Source organism: Ochotona curzoniae, unplaced genomic scaffold (genome assembly GCF_017591425.1).
Source record: "Ochotona curzoniae isolate NIBS_2020 unplaced genomic scaffold, NIBS_Ocur_1.0 contig_291, whole genome shotgun sequence".
NCBI lineage: Eukaryota > Metazoa > Chordata > Mammalia > Lagomorpha > Ochotonidae > Ochotona > Ochotona curzoniae.
The window spans coordinates 13,477,167-13,495,681 of record NW_024465649.1 but is presented as its reverse complement, the minus strand read 5'-3'; the positions used below and the strand labels follow the sequence as shown (position 1 = coordinate 13,495,681).

General features: G+C 51.7%; 1 protein-coding gene across 3 annotated transcripts; it reads right to left on the bottom strand.

Moving 5' to 3' along the window:
• Positions 1-986: 986 nt before the first annotated feature.
• Positions 987-15,268, bottom strand: ECHDC2 (enoyl-CoA hydratase domain containing 2). Of its 3 annotated transcripts, XM_040978669.1 has the most exons (10): positions 15,076-15,268; positions 10,527-10,594; positions 10,315-10,402; positions 8,789-8,875; positions 7,693-7,785; positions 6,597-6,653; positions 6,306-6,493; positions 2,932-2,982; positions 1,901-1,948; positions 987-1,252 (listed from the first exon to the last, which is right to left on the bottom strand). In XM_040978669.1, the coding sequence occupies exons 1-10, from the start codon at positions 15,218-15,220 to the stop codon at positions 1,175-1,177; spliced, it is 903 nt and encodes a 300-aa protein (XP_040834603.1). In that variant the 5' UTR covers positions 15,221-15,268; the 3' UTR covers positions 987-1,174. The 3 variants fall into 3 exon arrangements, with proteins under 3 accessions (XP_040834603.1, XP_040834604.1, XP_040834605.1); XM_040978670.1 differs by lacking the exon at positions 7,693-7,785 and having other exon boundaries at positions 1,073-1,252; XM_040978671.1 differs by lacking the exons at positions 2,932-2,982; positions 7,693-7,785 and having other exon boundaries at positions 1,073-1,252.
• Positions 15,269-18,515: the final 3,247 nt, after the last annotated feature.

Here is an 18,515-nt window from a genome sequence, read left to right as displayed (position 1 = left end):
CGGACTAGCTCTTTGCCTTTAGTTGGCCTGGTCCAGGCTCTAGTAGAGAGCCCAGGGTCCCCTGTTTTGGAATCATGGGGAAGCGGCTCATTTTTCCTCCTTCTAAGCCATGTGCCAAGTCATGCCCTGAGTCCTAGTGGACAGGTGGGATTTATTCTCCGGACCTCATTCCAGAGAGGATTCTGGTCTCCTGTGTTCTTGGCATTCCTAGATGCTAGCTTTTACTAACAAGAGGATGTACTGTAGGAACCCATATCTGTTGGTCCAGTTTCCTAGCAGATACCCTCTCAAATTTTGTCTCATTTACAACAGTTCTCTGAGGAAACTAAAGTTTTATCCTCCACACAGAGCAGGTGAAAAAAAGTTGAGTAAAGAAAGCTGTGACTTTCCTGAGCAGCTGCAGCTGATGTGCCGCGGCCTGGGCGCTATGTGCCTCCCACCCGGGATGCAGGGATATATAGCAGTGAATCAGTCATCTCTGGTCCGTGTATGAGCCCAAGCGGAGCACAGGTCCACTTAGAGAAGGACCACAAGTCCATAGCTTAACAAACGGCCTGGTACTAAGGAGCTGGTGTTACCAAGACTAGTGTATACAGGGAGTACCGGCCCGTTGTCTAGGCAGGCCATCCTCTGCCCTTCCTCAGGCTGCCCTGTCAGCCTCCTTCATTCCAGCGGAACCAGCCCACCTCCCTGCCCTGGCTCCCTCCCAGTGTTCCGGAAGGCCCACAGAGAACCGTGCCACTCTGCATGCGGCAGTGTTCTTCACATGAACATGAGTTATCCTTTACAACACAGTTACTGGACATGAAGGGTTTATCTTCACAATAGTCTCATACTACAGATGATGATGATGCTGAGGCCCAAGAGGTTAAACAGTTAGTCCACAGGGCAGCTGGGTGGCTCTATAGTGTGATTCCTCACATGCAGAACACTGTGCTTTATTTTACTATCAGTGTCATCCAGAGAAAGAAACGGGGCTGGTGAGACCCTGACAGCTGAGGTTGGCACCTGGGAGCTAACACTCAAAACCACAGGAGGGAGCTGGGCGAGCAGTGAAGAAGGCGCAGCTTGGCGGTGTGGTCAGCACCTTGATGTGGGCCCATTGCTGTCCTTGAGTTGAAGTGGTGGTCCTGCTCCAGAAGGCACACAGCGTCGTGCTGAAGCTTCGGTGGGGTCACTTGCCAACAAACCTGGGAGGCCGCTTCTCTCGAAAGGCTGCCATGCCCTCCAGCCGGTCCTTCGTCGGGATATTCTGCAACAATATATGAAGCACCAGCAGCCAAAACTGCTGCCTAAGCCTCCCCAGTGTGTGACAAGGCCATGCCCTTGGAGTCCTCGGCTAGGCTGAGGGGTGAGCCCTCAGCAACCTCCGGGCCAGCTCCCACCCCACCCCACCAGCCACTGCTTGGTCTGCTGCCAGGTCCCCAATGAGGTCATGGTCACTGGCAGCAGCCATCTCAGAGGGAGTCTGTTCTGTAGAGGAAGGAATGGGAGACCTTGACCCTGGATACACAGCTGGTTCCCCCAGGGCCACGCGTGTCCCAAGAATCTTTGCATAGGATTAGTTCAGAGAGTTGAGAACCTGGAGGTGAACATTGGATCACCGTGGCTGCCTCATGTATAGGCCTTCCACGGAACACATCCTGTGGTTCAGAAGCAAAATCTTAACAGCCTATGTTAAGCCTGGCCACTGATGTGGCAGCCCATCACAGAGGCCACAGAAACTTCTGCCAAGGGCCTGTGTGTTTCCCGTGGCTTGCTGGGTGTTAGCTGGTTGAGGTACCCAGTAAGCACTCCAGCTTATGAGGAGGCTGGTGGCGTTCTGGAACTACAGACAGCTCCTGGCTCTGGCCCAAACCTTCATAGGCATGCAGTCCCTGCAGCTTACCCAGTGCCTTACCTGGGCATAGCAGATGCCTTCAATGGCCATCCCAGATGCGATGTCCACCTGTAAGTACAAGGCACTCCCTGAATCAGCTTGAGCTTGTCTGCATCTGCCCACACTGGGAGCCATTCCACCTGCCCCCAGCACCAGTCTGCCACAGAGAGTGGCTGCCTGCCTTGAGAGGTTTATGAGCAAAAGCTACATGAGAAAGGGAGTCCAGGCCACCCCTTCAGTCTCCAGCTGGCAGCCCCGCCAAGCTCCTTGGCTGCCCTGGTTGCCTTTGTTGGCATCAGTTAACTTCAGAACATCCCAAGCGTTTGTGATTTGGCCCCTGGAAAACTCTCCAATTCTCTGCTGCCCAGTGCCTGCTGTTAGCAGAATTTATAAGCAGTGTGTGCAAAAGAGCCATGTACACGGGTTATTACCCCACTGAATGGCTGAGTAATCTGTGGCAGCAAAAGCTCAGGTCATTTGTAAACATGGCAGCATGTGCTTGAGCAGAGTCTGTGGCCCAGCCCAGTCTGCCGCCAGAGCCCGGCCCCCAAGTTCCTGTTCTGCTGTCTTACCTGTGGATAGGTCAGCTCTAACCTCTGGGGTATTAGCAGGTTTGGAAGCAATGATTGTGCCCCAACTACCCAAGGCAGGCTGGGTTCAGTGTATGACGGGTGAGTAAGAAATGACACAGAGCTGCGTCCGCAGCATCAGTCTGCCCCCCTACTCATGAGCTTGCATCCCTGACTGCCAGTACACACCCTAGAACATAGACTGGGGCTGCACAGACACGCATTTTCATTGCACACGTCCTGTGAACCTCAGCTCCCTGCTTTCTCTCAAGGCAGTGGAGGGTTGTGGAGGAAGATGCAGTGACATGTAATCAGGACTTTGGCCAAACTTCCCATATTGCAGATGGGTCAACTGAGGTGTACATCAGGGAGATGTCAGAGTTCGGTTCCTGAGTTCCTGCCACCTGCGCTATCTGTAAAAGCCTTAACAACCCTGTGTACTGGTCATGACACTTTAGTGGCCCCAAGTCCCAGTCCCCTCACCTCCATTCCTCGGTTAATGGCAATTTTGCCCAGCCGCACAGCGATGGGGGCCTAGGAAGACAAGACAAAGCTGGATTGAGCAGGGGTTAGTGCTGACAGAAGTCTGAACTGGAGAATACTCCATTAGCAGGAGTGCTGTGGAGCAAGTGGCAGAGGTCTGGGCCAGCTGTTGTAGTAACCAGTTTTGTGGTTTGGTAGAGGTGGTCCTCCTGCTGCATGGCTGAGGTTCCTTAAAATGAAGGAAGCTAGACTGGTTCTTAGCTTTCCCAGTCATGAATCTGCAGTTCTTGTCAATCAACCCATCCTACTACATACAGCAGACTACATACATACAGAAGGGCTTTCCCACCCACAGACCAACTCATCTAGTGGCGCTGCTCACTTCTGGCTTCACAGATGGGACGTTGAGACCCAAGGAGGTGAAGCACTTGGAATGACTCCCAGTCATCTGAAAGTTTCCTATGCTCCCCAGTCCTGAACCTCTCATCCCAGCAGGTAGCAGCCTCCACCCCCTGCAGAGTAAAGGGCAGGTTAGGACTTTGGGCTTTGGGTTGGCTGGGTGGGAGTGCCTTCGACCAGCTGATTGGGGAACAGCAACAGAACAGCTTGCCTCCGGTCTCACTTTCCAGTGGCCCGTGCCACAGCAGCTGCAGGATCTGTCCCCTAGACATATCTGTGCAAGCTAGGTGTGCATTCCCTGTCATTCACGCTGTTATTGTGTGTGCATTATATTGTGCGGCTGTCACCCAGCCAAAACAGGCAACTTTGGTACCAGTACAATGGCCCAACTGGTTAATCCAACTAATCCAGTACCTCATATGGGCACTGATTTGTGTCAAGGCTGCTCCACTTTCCATCCAGCTCCATGTTCATGATCTTACAAAGCAGCAGACGCCCCACATGAGAGACCCAGAAAGAAGCTCCTGGCTCCTGGCTTCAGATGTCAGCTCTGGCCACATGGAGAAGAACCAGCAGATAGAAGAGCTTTCTGACTCCTGTCAGTCTCTTTCTAATAAAAATAAATTTGAAAAAAGAAGGCAATTTTGGGAGTTTGAGCATAGAAGCCATACATAAATAAAGCCTAACTACATAAAAAATGAGTTCATTTCAGACTTAGAGAAAAGAAACAGAAAAAAATTTTGTTAGTTCTTAATGATATTTCCTTGCTGTATGAAAAATTTAATGAAATTTTCAGAGAAATCATCACAAAGTGTCTGTAAAGGTAGTTCTCAGGAAAATTCAAGCATGAAGACTGCTCGTCCCCAGCTCTGGAGCAACGGAGCACAAGACAGTGAGGTAACGTGCCACAAATGTGGAAATGTTGGCTGCCCCCATCCTTAACAGAGGACACTGGGATGGTGCCTCAAAAAGCTGCTTGGGAAAAGCCAGCAGAGTTAGCTGTACCCCCTGCTGAAGCTGCAACTCCACCAAGGCATTAGCCCTGCAGATACACTTCCAGAAGCATGCCCAGGTTTATTACTGTTTCGTGGTAACACAAGTCATAAACATGAAGGTTTGTGATGTGCTGGTTCTCACTAAATAGTGATGGCTTATCTGCACCATGTGTGAGAAGGTATGTAGCACCAAAGAACAGAGTCAGGTACGTGCTCACATATGGGAGCAGCAAGGTGCACACTGCTGTGTATACTGTAACATCAGTTATACAGGGCTGGGGAAATGGAGACATTTTTGCCCTACATTCTTCCATACCCTCTAATTCCCTACTGTTCATGTTTTAACTTTGTGCTTAACATTTCTGCTGGGACTCCATTAGCCTGTGAAGGTGTGGTGCTTGTCCTCTAAACCACCATTTAAAAGAATGCAGATGTAAGTGTGTGAGCATATGTGAATGCTCTGAAACCCCCAGAAGGAAGTGTCAACAGGTGACAGTGGTCCTTTCTAGGGGCTGAGAGTGGAGGGCCACTTATTGTAGTAACTCCACAATTATTGAAACCCAGGACTTGCAAAGCTGAGACAGTCACAGGTACACGAATACCAGCTGGTCACCCAACTTTGGATCCTTGCCGTGCGCCCTTCTCATTCCTCTGTTATGTGTAACTTGCTTGTCCTGGCAATGTATTGTGATTTAGGATATCTATTCAGTCAAGAAACTCACTTTTCAAGAGACTGACTAGAAATGTTAATTGATAATCTCATGTTATTTGGAAATGAAAGCAGCGGGATCTACCATGCCCACAGATTATTCCATTGTTTAGGTGTTCAAATTAACAGCCAAATACACTAGCCAAACACAATCTCCTGGAGATTGACCACAGAAGGGCAGAACTCCGGTGGTCAGATACGGAGCCTGTTTCCCTGGCCACTAGATGGCAGTCAACTCCCATGCATTCCAGAGCATCCACCACCAGGGTTGCCAGGAAGGAGGCCCCTGTGGACAGGGTAGGCAACTAGGGTACTAGTTTTCGGTGCCCAATGTTCTGATATACAGAGCTAAAGCCGTATTCATATTGTTATTTGTGCAGACAGGGGACTTCAAAGAGTTAATAGGCCTTCTCAGGCCCCTGCCCAGTGGGGAATCTGTGTTGTCTTGAGGACCCTTCCTTTGTTTAGAAGGACAAAGCCCTACCGCGTGCAGGGCAGGCGTGGAAGGTTGTGTGGGAGCCGCGGTCCTCCGCCCTGGGTCGCTCAGCTGCGTGTATGTGTGCAGTGACTTTCTGACCAACTGTCCTAGAAACCAGACCTGCTACAGTTGTCCAGGCTGGCATTAGACTCTGTTACTATCTGACGGAACTAAAAAATCAGGAAGACAAAGCAAAGGCTTATTTTCTTTTTTTTTTTTTTTTCCTTGTGTGCATTTTATTTATTTTTCTGTGTGATATAAACTGACTTTGGCATTTTTTTTTTAGGAATGCTTCAAGTATATTTTTTTTTTTATTGTTGCTTACACTGTATTATGTAGTACAGTTTTATAGGCGCTGGGGATTCCCCCCACCCCTCCCCATATCCCTCCCCCCATGGTGGATTCCTCCACCTTGCTGCATAACCATAGTTCAAGTTCAGTTGAGATTCATTGCTTGCAAACACATGCAAAGGCTTATTTTCAAGCCAAACCCCGGGACCCCTAGTTAAAAGACCAGAGCTATTGAGAGGTGGGACTTACGGGTCAGGGAAAGATTTTTTTTTTCCTAAATGATACTTGTCTTGTTTTCACAACTAAGTATTCATGAACTATTTTTGATGTTAAGATTCTGTACATACTCAGCACTCTTAAAGTTCCACTTTTCCCTATTCTGCCTTGTGTAAAATACCAGTGTTGTCCCCCCACAGGGCGGCCACTCCTTGTGATCCTGATGAGCAGCTTGCTTAGCCCTTCTCGGTCTGTTAGGTCAGAGATGGCAGGGCAGGGAGCATACCTGGGGCAGGATCTCCCGGGCCAGTGCGCAGGCTCGGTGGTAGGCCGCGTCACCCTCCTCGTTCTGGTCCACAGCATGGTTCACTAGCCCCAGCTGGTGGGCCTGGACCCCGGACAGCCGTCGGCCGGTGAAGATGAGCTCCTTGGCCAAGGCTACACCCAGGCAGCGGGGCAGCCTCTGAGTGCCTCCTGCCAGGTGAGGGAGAAGCGGGGAGAAGTGGAGTGAGAAGCGGGCATGGGGAGAGGAGCTGGATGGGGTAGAGTGGTGGGTGGGTGCTTGCAGGTGCGTTACCTGCTCCTGGGAGGAGCCCTCGGGTGGTCTCGATCAGCCCCATGACAGCCGTGGATGCTGCGGAAACACAACAGAGGGCGGTAGTGCCTCCCAGAGCCCGTAAGGTGGGAGGAAGATGACTGTCCCTCTCCTGCCTGTCACGCAGGTGAGCTACGGGTGTTGGGAACAAGGTCACCATTCCTAGAAAATGTGTGCCCTGGGTCTCTTGCATCCTTGGCTGCAGCCTGGCTGACAGCATTAGCAACTCCTGCACCTGCACCATTATCCAGTTCCAACTCACAGCCTCCTGAGCCCACCTTCTCTGGGAAGTTCTTGGAGCCTCCAGAGCTTCTCCAGCACAGGCCAGTCAGGAGCACCCTATGGAATGGGCTGAAGGGAACCTTCGTGAGGGTCCTACACTCACTTCATCCTTGCGCAAACCCGATGAGATAATTGCCTGAACCTGGGGCAGGCTGGAGCTGTGGCCTGACCTGGTCCCTTGGTGCCTGGCTACCTGGTCAGTCCCCTCTCTGACCTGCACTGTGCAGATGAGGTGACCTTTGAGCCTGGAGCCTTTTGCGTCACAGTGACCTCTCCCCCAATCAGTCACATGGAAAAAGGACTGGCCAGTCGCCCCACCCCTCCCCTCACCTTGCAAAACATGCGCTGATGTTCAGAACAAGCAATACAGACCTCAGTGCTAGTCAGTGCTAGTGAGCTGGAGGACAATGTTTATGGCCAGGGCCTCTGGCCACTAGCCATCCGAAGTGACTCGGCACCTCCTTGGCTCACCTTTGATCATAAGCTGGTGATCAGATCTGAATGGGATGCGTCTGGCAGACTACGCATGGATCTTTGTCCTCCTTGGCTGTGCCCCCCTCTGTGCAATTGGCTGTCCTGTTAACATTTTATCTTGGGTCAGGACAGTCACTCCAGGGGACAAGCAAAGTAGGTTGTCACAGGTGATGGCTACAACAGCAAGCCTGAGCTACGAGGGCAAAGCAGCCCCTGCTGACACCACTGTACCCACTATCCTGCCTCTGGAGGACCAGGCCTTTGGTGGGCTTTGCAGGACCCTGAGATTCCACGCTCCCTCTCCTCAGCCCTGGCCCAGTACCTGCCACTCGCAGGTCACAGGCCAGTGCCAGCTCCAGGCCGCCGCCCAAGGCAAAGCCATCCATAGCCGCAATGGTGGGTGCTGGGAAGGCTGCTGTGGAGACAAAGAAGGGCTCCGTGTGAGTGGCCTTGGAGACCCTGACATCCAGGAGCCTCACCTGGTTCCTTGGCCAGGTTGAATAAACTTATTTATGGGTCTGGGGAGGGGGCAGGGGTCAGGGCAGGAGAAACAGGTAGGCTGGGGGCTGCCAGTTCAGGCCCACTCTCCTGTTGGCCTCCCTGGCTCTGGCTTTGTGGGCATCAAGCCCTGCCCTCAAGGGGCCCAGTTAGTGAGGTAATGATGACCCATGAGCATCAACACTCCAGGCAAGAAAAGCTGGGAGCATGTCTGGAAGGCTTCCTGGAGAAGGGTGGCCTCAGGCAGCCAAGGTCATCTCTGGGTCAAGGGAACAGGGAAGCAAACATGGCGAAGTTGGCCCCTTGGAAAGGACCAGGCCTGAACCCTAAGGGCTGGCAATATGGGGGGCTGGGGGACTGGACACAAAGAGATGCACTCTGACCCTCTTATCTCTCCCTCTTCCCTCAAAGAAGGATTCCCTGTGCCCAACCTCTGGGAGAGTCAGCTGCCTTCCTTCAGTGCTCAAAGCAACACTGGCTAAAGTAGAGTGTTTAGGCGCTAATCCTCTCCCTTCAAGTGCTGGGATCCCATGAGCGTGCCAGTTTGTGTACTGGCTGCTCTACTTCCTATCCAACTCCCTGCTTGTGGCCTGGGAAAGCAGTTGAGGATGGCCCAAAGCCTTGAGACCCTGCACCCATGTGGGAGACCCAGAAGAAGCTCCTGGCTCCTGGTTTCAGATGGCTCAGCTCTGGCCATTGTGGTCATTTGGGGAATGAACCAGTGGATGGAAGATCTTTCTGTCGCTCCTCCTGTAAATCTGCCTTTCCAATAAAAATGAATAAATCTTTAAAAAGTAAAATAAAATATAGAGTGTTCAGGTGAATGAGAAGAGGCAAAAGAGGATGGGAGGGATGGGAAGGGGAGAGAGAAAGAGGGACAGCGACCCCCTGTAGCTTCCACAACCCCCTCCCCCACTTACCGATCTCATCCATCATTCCTCGCAGCCGCTGCACGAAGATCCCCACCTCTGCCTCGCTCATCTGCTCCCGCTCCTTCAGGTCTGCACCTGCAGGGAACGAGGGGTCGGCAGCCAGCCCTTGGCTAGGTGTTCTGTTCTAGAATCCCAGGCAGACAGGGGATCGGCAGAGGAGGCTTGAGGAGAAGCAGAAAGAGAAGGAGAAGCACAGGAAACAAGTCAAGGAAGCCAGGGAAACAAGGACAGTGTGGGAGAGCAATAGCATAGCAATGGGAGGAAGAGAGAACCAGGACATCTTTGACATGGCAAGCTCTGTGCACCAAAGGACATGGCCGGCAAGGTAACAGCTGAAGGGACAGGCCAGAGTATGTGCAGGTCACTTATTCAATGAAGGAATGTTGCCTGGACATACAAAGAGCTCAACAACACAGCTGCCTGACTCCAACTGGGCCAAGAAGTTGAGCAGACATTTCTTCCTACGAAAGTTGCAGATGGCCAACATGCTCATGCAGTCATTAGGGGACATGTCAAACAGCAAGATTCATAGGCGAGCCAAAAGATGGAAACAGCCAAATGTCCATCAGCAGGTGGACAGGTAGACAAATGGGGGATGAGTCCAGTGGGACACCCCTCAGCCATCAAAAGGAAGGAGGTTCTTGATGGCTACCATGGTAACTGGAGAAGGGCGGAGTTTGCTTCCAACCAAACCCAGAATGGATGGCGGAATTCTGGTGGGCCCCTTGGGCTGTGGAACCACCATTGCATCAACGAGGGGCACAAACCCATATCCCCCCACCAATAAGGGCCGAGGTGACCCCTGTCTTGGCTTCCGTGTCAAGGAGAGTATAAAAAGCCCCTTCCCCGTCTCTTCCTCGCTGTTCTTCCTCTGCAGCCCAATCCTTCATGTCTGTCTTTCTGCTGCATGGGGAAGGGAAGCCCATGACCGTGGTTCCCTGAAATCAAGGCTGTTTAAATTCTTTTCATATATTTGGCTGAGTTATTCTTTCCCTGGTGGTCAGCGAATCTAACATTTTGGCGAGCGGCGATTCTAACAGTTCTGGGACTGGCTGCAGTTTGCAACCTTGAGGTTCTCTCTGCTCTGCATCCATAGACTTGCTTTTTTTTGTGGGTCTCTGTCTGGGCAACAGAAATTCCTGGTGCATATCCTGTTGTGAGGAGCAAGTGATGCATGGGCAGCGAAAGTTGTGGCAGTCGAGACCGAGATCCTACAGGTGGTGAAGGGGGGGCAAAGGATTCCATCTTGGCTGCTGGCCTGGTGAGCATCTGTGGACTCAGTTTCCCCATTTCTTCACAGAAGGGGCAAAGTACAGTGCAGCCGTAAAAGCTGGCATTTGGGGTCAGACCTGCCAAGTGCCCTTTCGAAGCTAGGTGACTCCAGTCAAAGACTGAAATCCCTTCCCTGAGCCTGGGCTATCGCCGCCACCCAGGACACTATACCCTACACTGGCTGACCGTGGGCCATCCCTTAGCCCTGCAGGCTGCTGGGAGAGGGTGAGGAAGGAACACACCTGCACAGAAGACGCCTTTCACTCCACTTCTGAAAAGCAGCACGCGTACCTGCTGGTCCTCCCGCAGCCGGGCCAGCGCTTCCAGCAGCTGTGGGAATGCTAGGTTAGCAGCCTGCCAGCCAGCCCCCAGCCCAAACCTGGGCAAAGCCTGCCAGCCAGCCCCTAGCCCACTGCAGGGCAAGGGTGATGCTGGAGGTGCTCTCCCGACTTGCCTCACTGACCAGGACCTTCCCTAGGGAGTTGCGGGCGTGGGGCCTGTTCATCAGGATCTCCGTGATTCCTGCAGGATACAGAAACAGCCTTGGGTGAGGGTGCTGCGGGCAGGAGGCCTTGCCTGAGTTCTGGGCAGCCTCAGCCCCAGACTCTCAGGGTAACTAACTTGGGCTAAGTCACCCATTCCAGCCTCCACGTTCCTAACTGCAAAATAGAGCAAAGAACCCTCACCCTCTTGGCCTCACAAGAAGTGGCAGGGTTCATGACCCTCAGGGCTCAGTGGGTAGGAGAGCAAGAATGTCCTCCATGGTAGCCATGGCCTCCTCCTGCCATCTCCAGGCACATTTCAGGTCCCCAATCCCCTCGGCAGCTCTGTCCTACTCACAACCAAACATTTTCCAGTTGGCATGGCTGAGACAATTGCCCTGCCACTGCTCTGTAGGATTAAGAGGTGCAAAGGCCAGGACTCAAACTAGCACTGCAATGTAGGATGCCTAACTCCCAAGTGGCAGCTTCACCCACTGCACCACAACACCTGTTCCTTCTACCCTGCATTGAAAAAAAATAGATTTTTAAAAAATCTATTTGAAAGGCAGAGAGAGAGAAATCAAGAGCCAGTTTTTGGTTAGGGTGAACTCAGGAGCCCACAGCTCTATACTGGCCTCCCCATGGTGGTGCTTGGGCCATCTTCTACTACCTTCCCAGGCAGATTAGCAGGAATGTTGCATCAGAAATGCAGCTCCAGAGACTCAAACTGGCACTCTGATACGGAATATTGGTATTACAAGTGCCAGTGTAATGCACTGTGCCACAGTGCTATCCCCTATGGAGCCTTTATTTATTTTTTTTAAGGATTTAATTTTATTTTAACTTTAAAATAAATAAAATTTTTATCTTAACTTTAAAGAGTTACAAAGAGAGAGCGGGAAAGAGGAGACAGAGGAGAGAGAGACATCTTCCATCTATTGCTTCATTCTCCAGAAAGGTTGCAATGGCCAACAGCTGCGTCTGTCTGAAGCTGAGAATGAGCAGCTTCTTCCAGGTCTCCCACATGGCTGCACGCTCCCAAGGACTTGGACCATCTTCCACTGCTTTCCCAGGCCATTAGCCAAAAGCTGGATCAGAAGTAGAGCAGCCAGGGTTCAAACCAGTGCTCATATGGGATACTAGCAATGCAGGCAGAGGATAAGGCTGATTATACCACCACACCAGAGTGGCAGCACCCCCTATCCAGCTATTTTTTAAGCTGTATTTATTTTTATTGGAAAAGCAAATTTACAGAGAGGAGGACAAAGATCCCTCATCTGCTGGTTCAGTTCCCAAATGTCTGCAATGGTCAGAGCTGAAGAGATCCGAAGCCAGGAGCTTCTTCTAGGTCTCCCACACAAATGCAGGATCCCAAGGCTTTGGGCCATCCTCTACTGCTTTCCCAGACCACAAGCAGGGAGCTGGATGGGAAGTGGAGCAGCTGGGACACAAATTAGCACCCATATGGAATCCCAGAGCTTACAAGGGGAGGACTAGCTAATTGAGCCATTGTGCCGGGCGCCCCCACTACCCAGCCTTTAAGCATCAAAATTTCTGAATGGCTAACCAAGGTTCTCGCTATGTATTCCTTTGTGAAGTTATGTATTTAATATGTGCTGGTTTTGTACTGACTCCAGAAATCAGGGCAGCCTTATTCCCTGTCCTCATAGAACCCACAGGAAAGTGGAAAAAGCAGGCATTAAACAACTATACTATGTGTGACAGGGACTCCAAAATGGACAATCAGGTAAGGAATCTATAAAGGACAGAATGAACCCCTGAGATGTTGAGGAGGGACCTGTAGACCACTTCCAACCAGCACGATGCAGATCAGGCTAGACTATATGGCAAAGGCAACAAATTGTTCCATCTGCGGTCAGGCTGTGGGCTACATAAGGTTCCTATTTGTTAGAGAAGCTGGTGGACTGGGAAGATGGTCCTGGAGCCTGGAAGGAACCATGGGCTCTAGCAGCAGCCAGTGGCCCCCAGCCAACAGAAGCAAGAAAACAGGCCTTCAGTCCTCTGGCGCCAGCACTGAGAAGTTCGGAGTCCGCTCTTGCCCTAGTCAGGACTGGGATGGATAGAATGGCTGGAACACGCAGCCTGCAGCGGAAAACTTGGGCTAACTTGAACCTAAACTTCTGAATCAGAGAATGTACAAGGCAATGAATGTGATTTTGGTACAGGGTAACTGCTGGACCTAAGCTGCAATCTAAGAAGGTGTGGTTGGCTTTTACATACTTATCAGTTGGCATTCCCAGACAGCCCCTGCACTGGGAACACTGCCCTTGGTGGCACCAGTGGTAGGGAAGGCTCTGCCCGACCCTCTGTGCTCTCAGCAAGCCTTCCACATCACACACCTGCAGCTAGCTGCCTGAGCAGCTGTCCTGGGGCAACGTGGTCTGGACAGCCTGAATCACAGGCCATGTGGTCAGTGGAAACACCTGGAAGGTAGTGTGGCCAATCCCTACTGAGGTCAGGACAAGAACAGAATGTGCCTAAGTGACAGCCGGATCCCACAACCCTCACTGTCAAGGAACTAACAAGCCTGGGTGGGGAGCCAAGTCCAAACGGAGCAGAGAAAGGGACACACTGGCATGTGCACACTCACACAGCTGTGGCAGGCAGAGGGAAAGGAGAACACCCACCCAGCAGGCTCGCTGGAGGCAGGCAGAGATGGGGAAGCCCAACAGGAGCTCCAGAGAAGAAGACAGAAAGGGGGAAAGTCAGTTACAGTGGGAGCTTTGCATGTCCAGGTCATAAGGACTGAGAGCAGGGAATCAGGCACTGGCCACCCAGTCCATCTGTCTCCAGGCCAACAGGAAGGTACGACCAAGCTACCAAGCTCCAGGCAGCAGAGCCCGGGACCCCTTAGGGGTCGGCTCTTCCACTGTTACCTTCTCCCCTTTCCCTGGCTTCATCCTGCCTGGATGGCTGTGACAGGGGCAGGAACTTCACCCGCTGATCTTTGTCACTGATTGCTAGAGAAAAGGCTTTCCAGGTCCCAATAACTACCACAGTCAATGATAACTTAACAGACTTTGAAACTAGACTTTATTCATACTAATCCTCTGTACCTCGATATCTTCAAACATTTTTAAATATCATTGTTTATTTCAGCAGGGCCAGGTGTAATAGCCTAGTAGCTAAAGGCCTCGCCCTGTACATGGGCACTGGGATACCATATGGATGCCAGTTTGAATCCCGGCAGTCCTGCTTCTCATCTAGCTTCCTGCTTGTGGCCTGGGAAAGCAGTCGAGGATAGCCCAAAGCCTTGGGATCCTGCACCTGTGTGGAAGACTGGAGGAGGTTCGGGGCTCCTGGCTTCAGATCAGTTCAGCTCCGGCCATTAAGGCCACTTGGGGAGTGAATTAGCAGATGGAAGATATTTCTCTCTGTCTCTCCTCCTCTCTGTATATCTGACTTGCCAATGAAAATAAATTAGTATTTTAAAAATCATCAATTATTTATTTGCACAACAGATCGTGCTTTCATGTGCTGGTTCACTATCTAAACGCTGACAAAGGCATAGGCTGGGCCAGGAGCTGGGAACTCCATCCAGGAACGCCTCCCCACACACACCCGTGGCAGGGACCCCCAACCACCTGAGCCACCACCACTCCCTGTGCCAAGTGTGCGTTGGCAGGAAGCTGGAACTGGAGCTGGGCCTTGAACCCAGGTACTCTAACACCAACCTTGGGCCATCTTCATCACCTGACCAATCGACAACCTACCTATGCAACAGCTTCCTGGTGACCGAGGAGTCAGCTAAGTATCTGCTTGCCAGTTTGCCAGTGAACCAAGCACATTCAATACGGCCCAACAATCCCACCTGGTACTGTATATGGGGCCCTGGCAGCCATGTACAAATAGCAGTGGGTGCCACTTAGCAAACAACTAAAATTTAGCTGCCAATAAAGTTATACCAAACTCGTGGGCTGGGGAGAGAGCAAAGATCAGAGAACGGACTTGCCCTGGTGATCTGGTACAACGGGGCAGGCGCTCAGCACCATTGTGGACGCACACGGTCCAATATTACAACAGCAACACGGGCAAAGATGACACCGACTCAGAACTTCGCCCTGGGGTCGACTGGAGCAGGTGTGGGAGAGGCCGCAGGAGCTGGGCCGGGCGTGCCCTCCTCCCAGCGGCCTCCACTCCCTGCCAGTGCGTTCTCTGCCCCGCGCAGCGATTGGCTCCGCCGCCTCCGCCCCTCGGAATCCTGCCAGCACCCTGGGCTGGGTGGGGGGACCTAGCCCCGGCACTGTCCGCCCCGCGGCGAGGGAACCCCTGGCGCTACCGTGGCACCACTTCTCTCACTTCCCTCAGAAGTCAGCGCAGCCAAGTCGGGGAGCCACTGCTCCCTCCAGGGCAACTTTAGGGGGCTTCGACTGGGTGCCAGGCGATCCTGGGGCACCAAGTAAGCCCGCCTGCCCCTCCCCCGGCCGCCACCGGCGCCCTGCGCACGCCGCGCTCCCCCCGGACCAGGGTCTGGTGTAGCCTTGTCCTGGACGCCTTTACCTTTGTCTGGGCCGTCCAGGGCGCGCACTTGGATCTCGGGCCCCGCGGCTGTGCCATCGGAGGCGCAACCCCTAGTCGGAAGGGACCCCCGGGAGAGTGGGGCGTGCCAGGCCCGAGACAGGACGCGGGGTAGGGAGCGCAGCATCACGGCGCAGGCCGGGAAAGACCTGATCTCCACCGCTGTTCGTAGGTCCCGCGGCGAGGACTGGCGAGGCGCGCGCAGATTGCTCCGCCTAGGGGTCTGAGTCGCTGTGTGCGCCTGTCGGGGAAGAGGAGACCGGCTTGAGGGGGAAAGCAGAGCTTTTCTGCTGGCTTGGGTGGAGGCTGGCAGCCCCTCCACGCCTCAGTGGCTTGCTCGCTTAGCCTGTGCTCATAGCTCACTACCGCCTGGTGGTGGTGTGAGTAAATGGGATGTGTGAACCTTGCGTAGGCATCTGCAAAGATGGTGCAAAAAAATTGTGGCAAATGAAGATTTATTTTTCTTGCCAAGCCAAATATATACATTTACAAGGGCATAGTGATAAAGCCGCCACCTACCTGGCACCCCCTATGGGCTACCCCCTCTGCTCCACTTTTGAACCAGCACCCTGATAATGGCCTGGGAAAGCAGTGGCAGAGGGTCCAAATAGCCCTAACCATTGAGGACCACGTGTGAGGAGTGAATCAGCAGATGGAAGAGTTTTTTTGTTTGTTTTTAAAGATTTATTTATTTATTGGAAAGTCAGATATACAGAGAGGAGGAGAGACAGAGAGGAAGATCTTCCATCCGATGATTCACTCCCCAAGTGAGCGCAATGGCCGATGCTATGCCGATCCAAAGCCAGGAGCCAAGAACCTCCTCCAGGTCTCCCACGTGGGTGCAGGGTCCCAAAGCTTTGGGCCGTCCTGGACTGCTTTCCCAGGCCACAAGCAGGGAGCTGGATGGGAAGTGGAGCTGCCGGGATTAGAACCGGCGTCCATATGGGATCCTGGTGCGTTCAAGGCGAGGACTTAAGCTGCTAGGCCACGCCGCTGGGCCCGTTTGTTTGTTTTTTTAAGATTCATCCGTGGTTCTCAATCCTGCGGGAGATCTAGACCACCGCACTGAGAATGGAAGAACACCGGGTAGTAGGTAGCTGACCGCTCATGACAGCGGTGCACTGCAGGCCCACTGCTCTCCCTGTGGGATGTTACTCACACCCAGGGAGAGGCAGACATCAGGCTCATGAATGGCCCTTCCTCCAGGGACCCAAAGAAGGAAGGTTCACTCCTTGGCATGGTGCAGTAGCTATTTCCTTGCTCTCCGTTGATTCGTTGAAAGGTGCTGTTACTGGGGCTGGAACTGTGGCATAGTAAGCAAAGCCACCATCTGTAGCGCTGGCATCCCATAGGGGTGCTGTTTTAAGGTCCAGATGCTCCACTTTTGAGCTGGAAGGTGCTCCCATCTTCGAACCAACTCAGGTCAGGTCTTTAGGCCTCCAGACTCCGGCCTCTTACATCTGAGGAGTCAAGTCACATGTGGGTTTTGAAAAAAGGGAAAATTAAGATTGTATATTTGGAAGGCAGGGTGATGGGCCTGGCGCGATGGTGCAGTGGTTAAGGTCCTCGCCTTGCACGCCCGGGATCCTATATGCACGTGCCAGGATCCCATATGGGCACGGGTTCTAATCCTGGCAGCCCCGTTTCCCATCCAGCTCCCTGCCTATGGCCCTGGAAAGCAGTCAAGGACGACCCAAAAGCTTTGGGACCCTGCACCCACGCAGGAGACCCGGAAGAGGCTCCTGACTTCAATGGGCATAGCATTGGCCGTTGTGCTCACTTGGGGAGTGAATCAGAAGGAAGACCAGAAGATCTTCCTCTCTGTCTCTCCTCTCTGTATATCTGCCTTTCCAATAAAAAATAAAATAAATCTTAAAAAAAAAAAAAGAAAGAAAGGCAGGATGATAGAGAGTGAGGAAGATCTTCCACCTGCTGGTCCACTCCCCAAATGCCCATCACAGCCAGAGGCAGGCGGTGCTGAGGCCAGGAACTCCAACTTGACCTCCCATTTGAGTTGTAGAGACTAGAGTACTTGGGTCTTCATTTGCTGCCTCCCCAGGTGTAATAATAAGGAGCTGGTTTGGAAGTAGAGCAGAACTTGAGTGAACCAGCAGACGGAAGATTTCTCTCTGCCATTCCTTTTCTCTCTGTGAATCTGTCTTTATATATATATATATGCCGGAGTCCAGCTCCAGCTGAGTTCGGAGCTCGGGAAGGGTGCGTGAAGTAGGCGTAGAAAGAAGAGACGGACCACTACAATTCCAACATCATTGTGGACCACGCGAGAAAGCTGTCCGCTTTATTTATACAGAAGCAGTACACAGTCTTTTTTAGGGCATTTTGACATAGCTTCAAGGGGGGCACAATTTACAACTGCTTGAGAGGCGAGTGAGGGAGAACCCCACATTCTTTGCTTATCTCGGCTTGCCAGCCCCTACTTACTTCCCTCAAGTCTGGGTCCCATCCTTGGTGCTGTCTGTGACAACCAGACCCCTACCTTGAATTATGCATGGGAAAAGGGCTGAGAACTTGGTTTATGGGGATTAGGGTATTGGCACCAAAGGTCATTAGGTCTGCAGGCCCACACAGTTTGCTAACTAAGCAAGAGTTACAACGACGGAAGGAACTGCAATTAGCAATGAGCCATGTTTACTCCATTTAGGTTTCTGCTCTACAATGGGCAAGTAAATGTTTCCAAAGATAACTCTACAGATAGTTTCACCTTAAGACAGGGCATTATCCATTCTGATGTTGCAGCCAACATTTTCTCAGTAGACAACACATCTTATTCAGTAATACATTCCTACTACAATTCTTATTCTATAACTTATCCATCACTTAATGAGAGAAATACATTAAAAGAGAAAAAATATAAAAATCTAAGACAAAAGTTTCAAACATTAAATCCCTCTACAATTGTAGGCTCTACAACCTCATAAATGATCAAACAATAATCAAAAGTATACATGATGTTAGTAAAGTCACCCTATATTTTCTCTAGTTAAAAAATTATGAAGGCAGCCAAAGCAACTACATTTACTATGTTCTAAAGAGTTGAGAGTTGCAAGGACAGGCTAACCTTTAAGGTCACAGTAGCTATATTTTGCCATAGCAGGATAGCCTTTAGGGTCACAGTAACTATATTTTTGCTATAGCAGGATGGCCTTTTGGGGTCACAGTAATTATAACAGGATAACCTTTAGGGTCCCAGTAACAGGATAGCTTTTAGGATCCCAGTAACAGGATAGCTATATTTTTTGTCATAGCAATTTCAACCCATACTCCCATCACTTCCATTAGTTTGTGAAACTCTTATCAGGCCATTTCCCAGAAAGTATGCTAAATATTTGGGCCAGGTCTCAGAGCAATGGGTAAGCACACAATAAGGTGTCTGGAAACAGCATGGGCTTAATTGTACTCCT

Bases quoted from the DNA above. Each gene is read 5' to 3' on its own strand.
- ECHDC2 (XM_040978669.1), bottom strand. From the start codon at position 15,220: ATGCTGCGCTCCCTACCCCGCGTCCTGTCTCGGGCCTGGCACGCCCCA. The intron at 6,494-6,596 runs GTAACGCACCTG...CTCACCTGGCAG, and splicing joins AGGGCTCCTCCCAGGAGCAG to GAGGCACTCAGAGGCTGCCC. The intron at 1,253-1,900 runs GTAAGGCACTGG...ATATTGTTGCAG, and splicing joins AAGGCATCTGCTATGCCCAG to AATATCCCGACGAAGGACCG.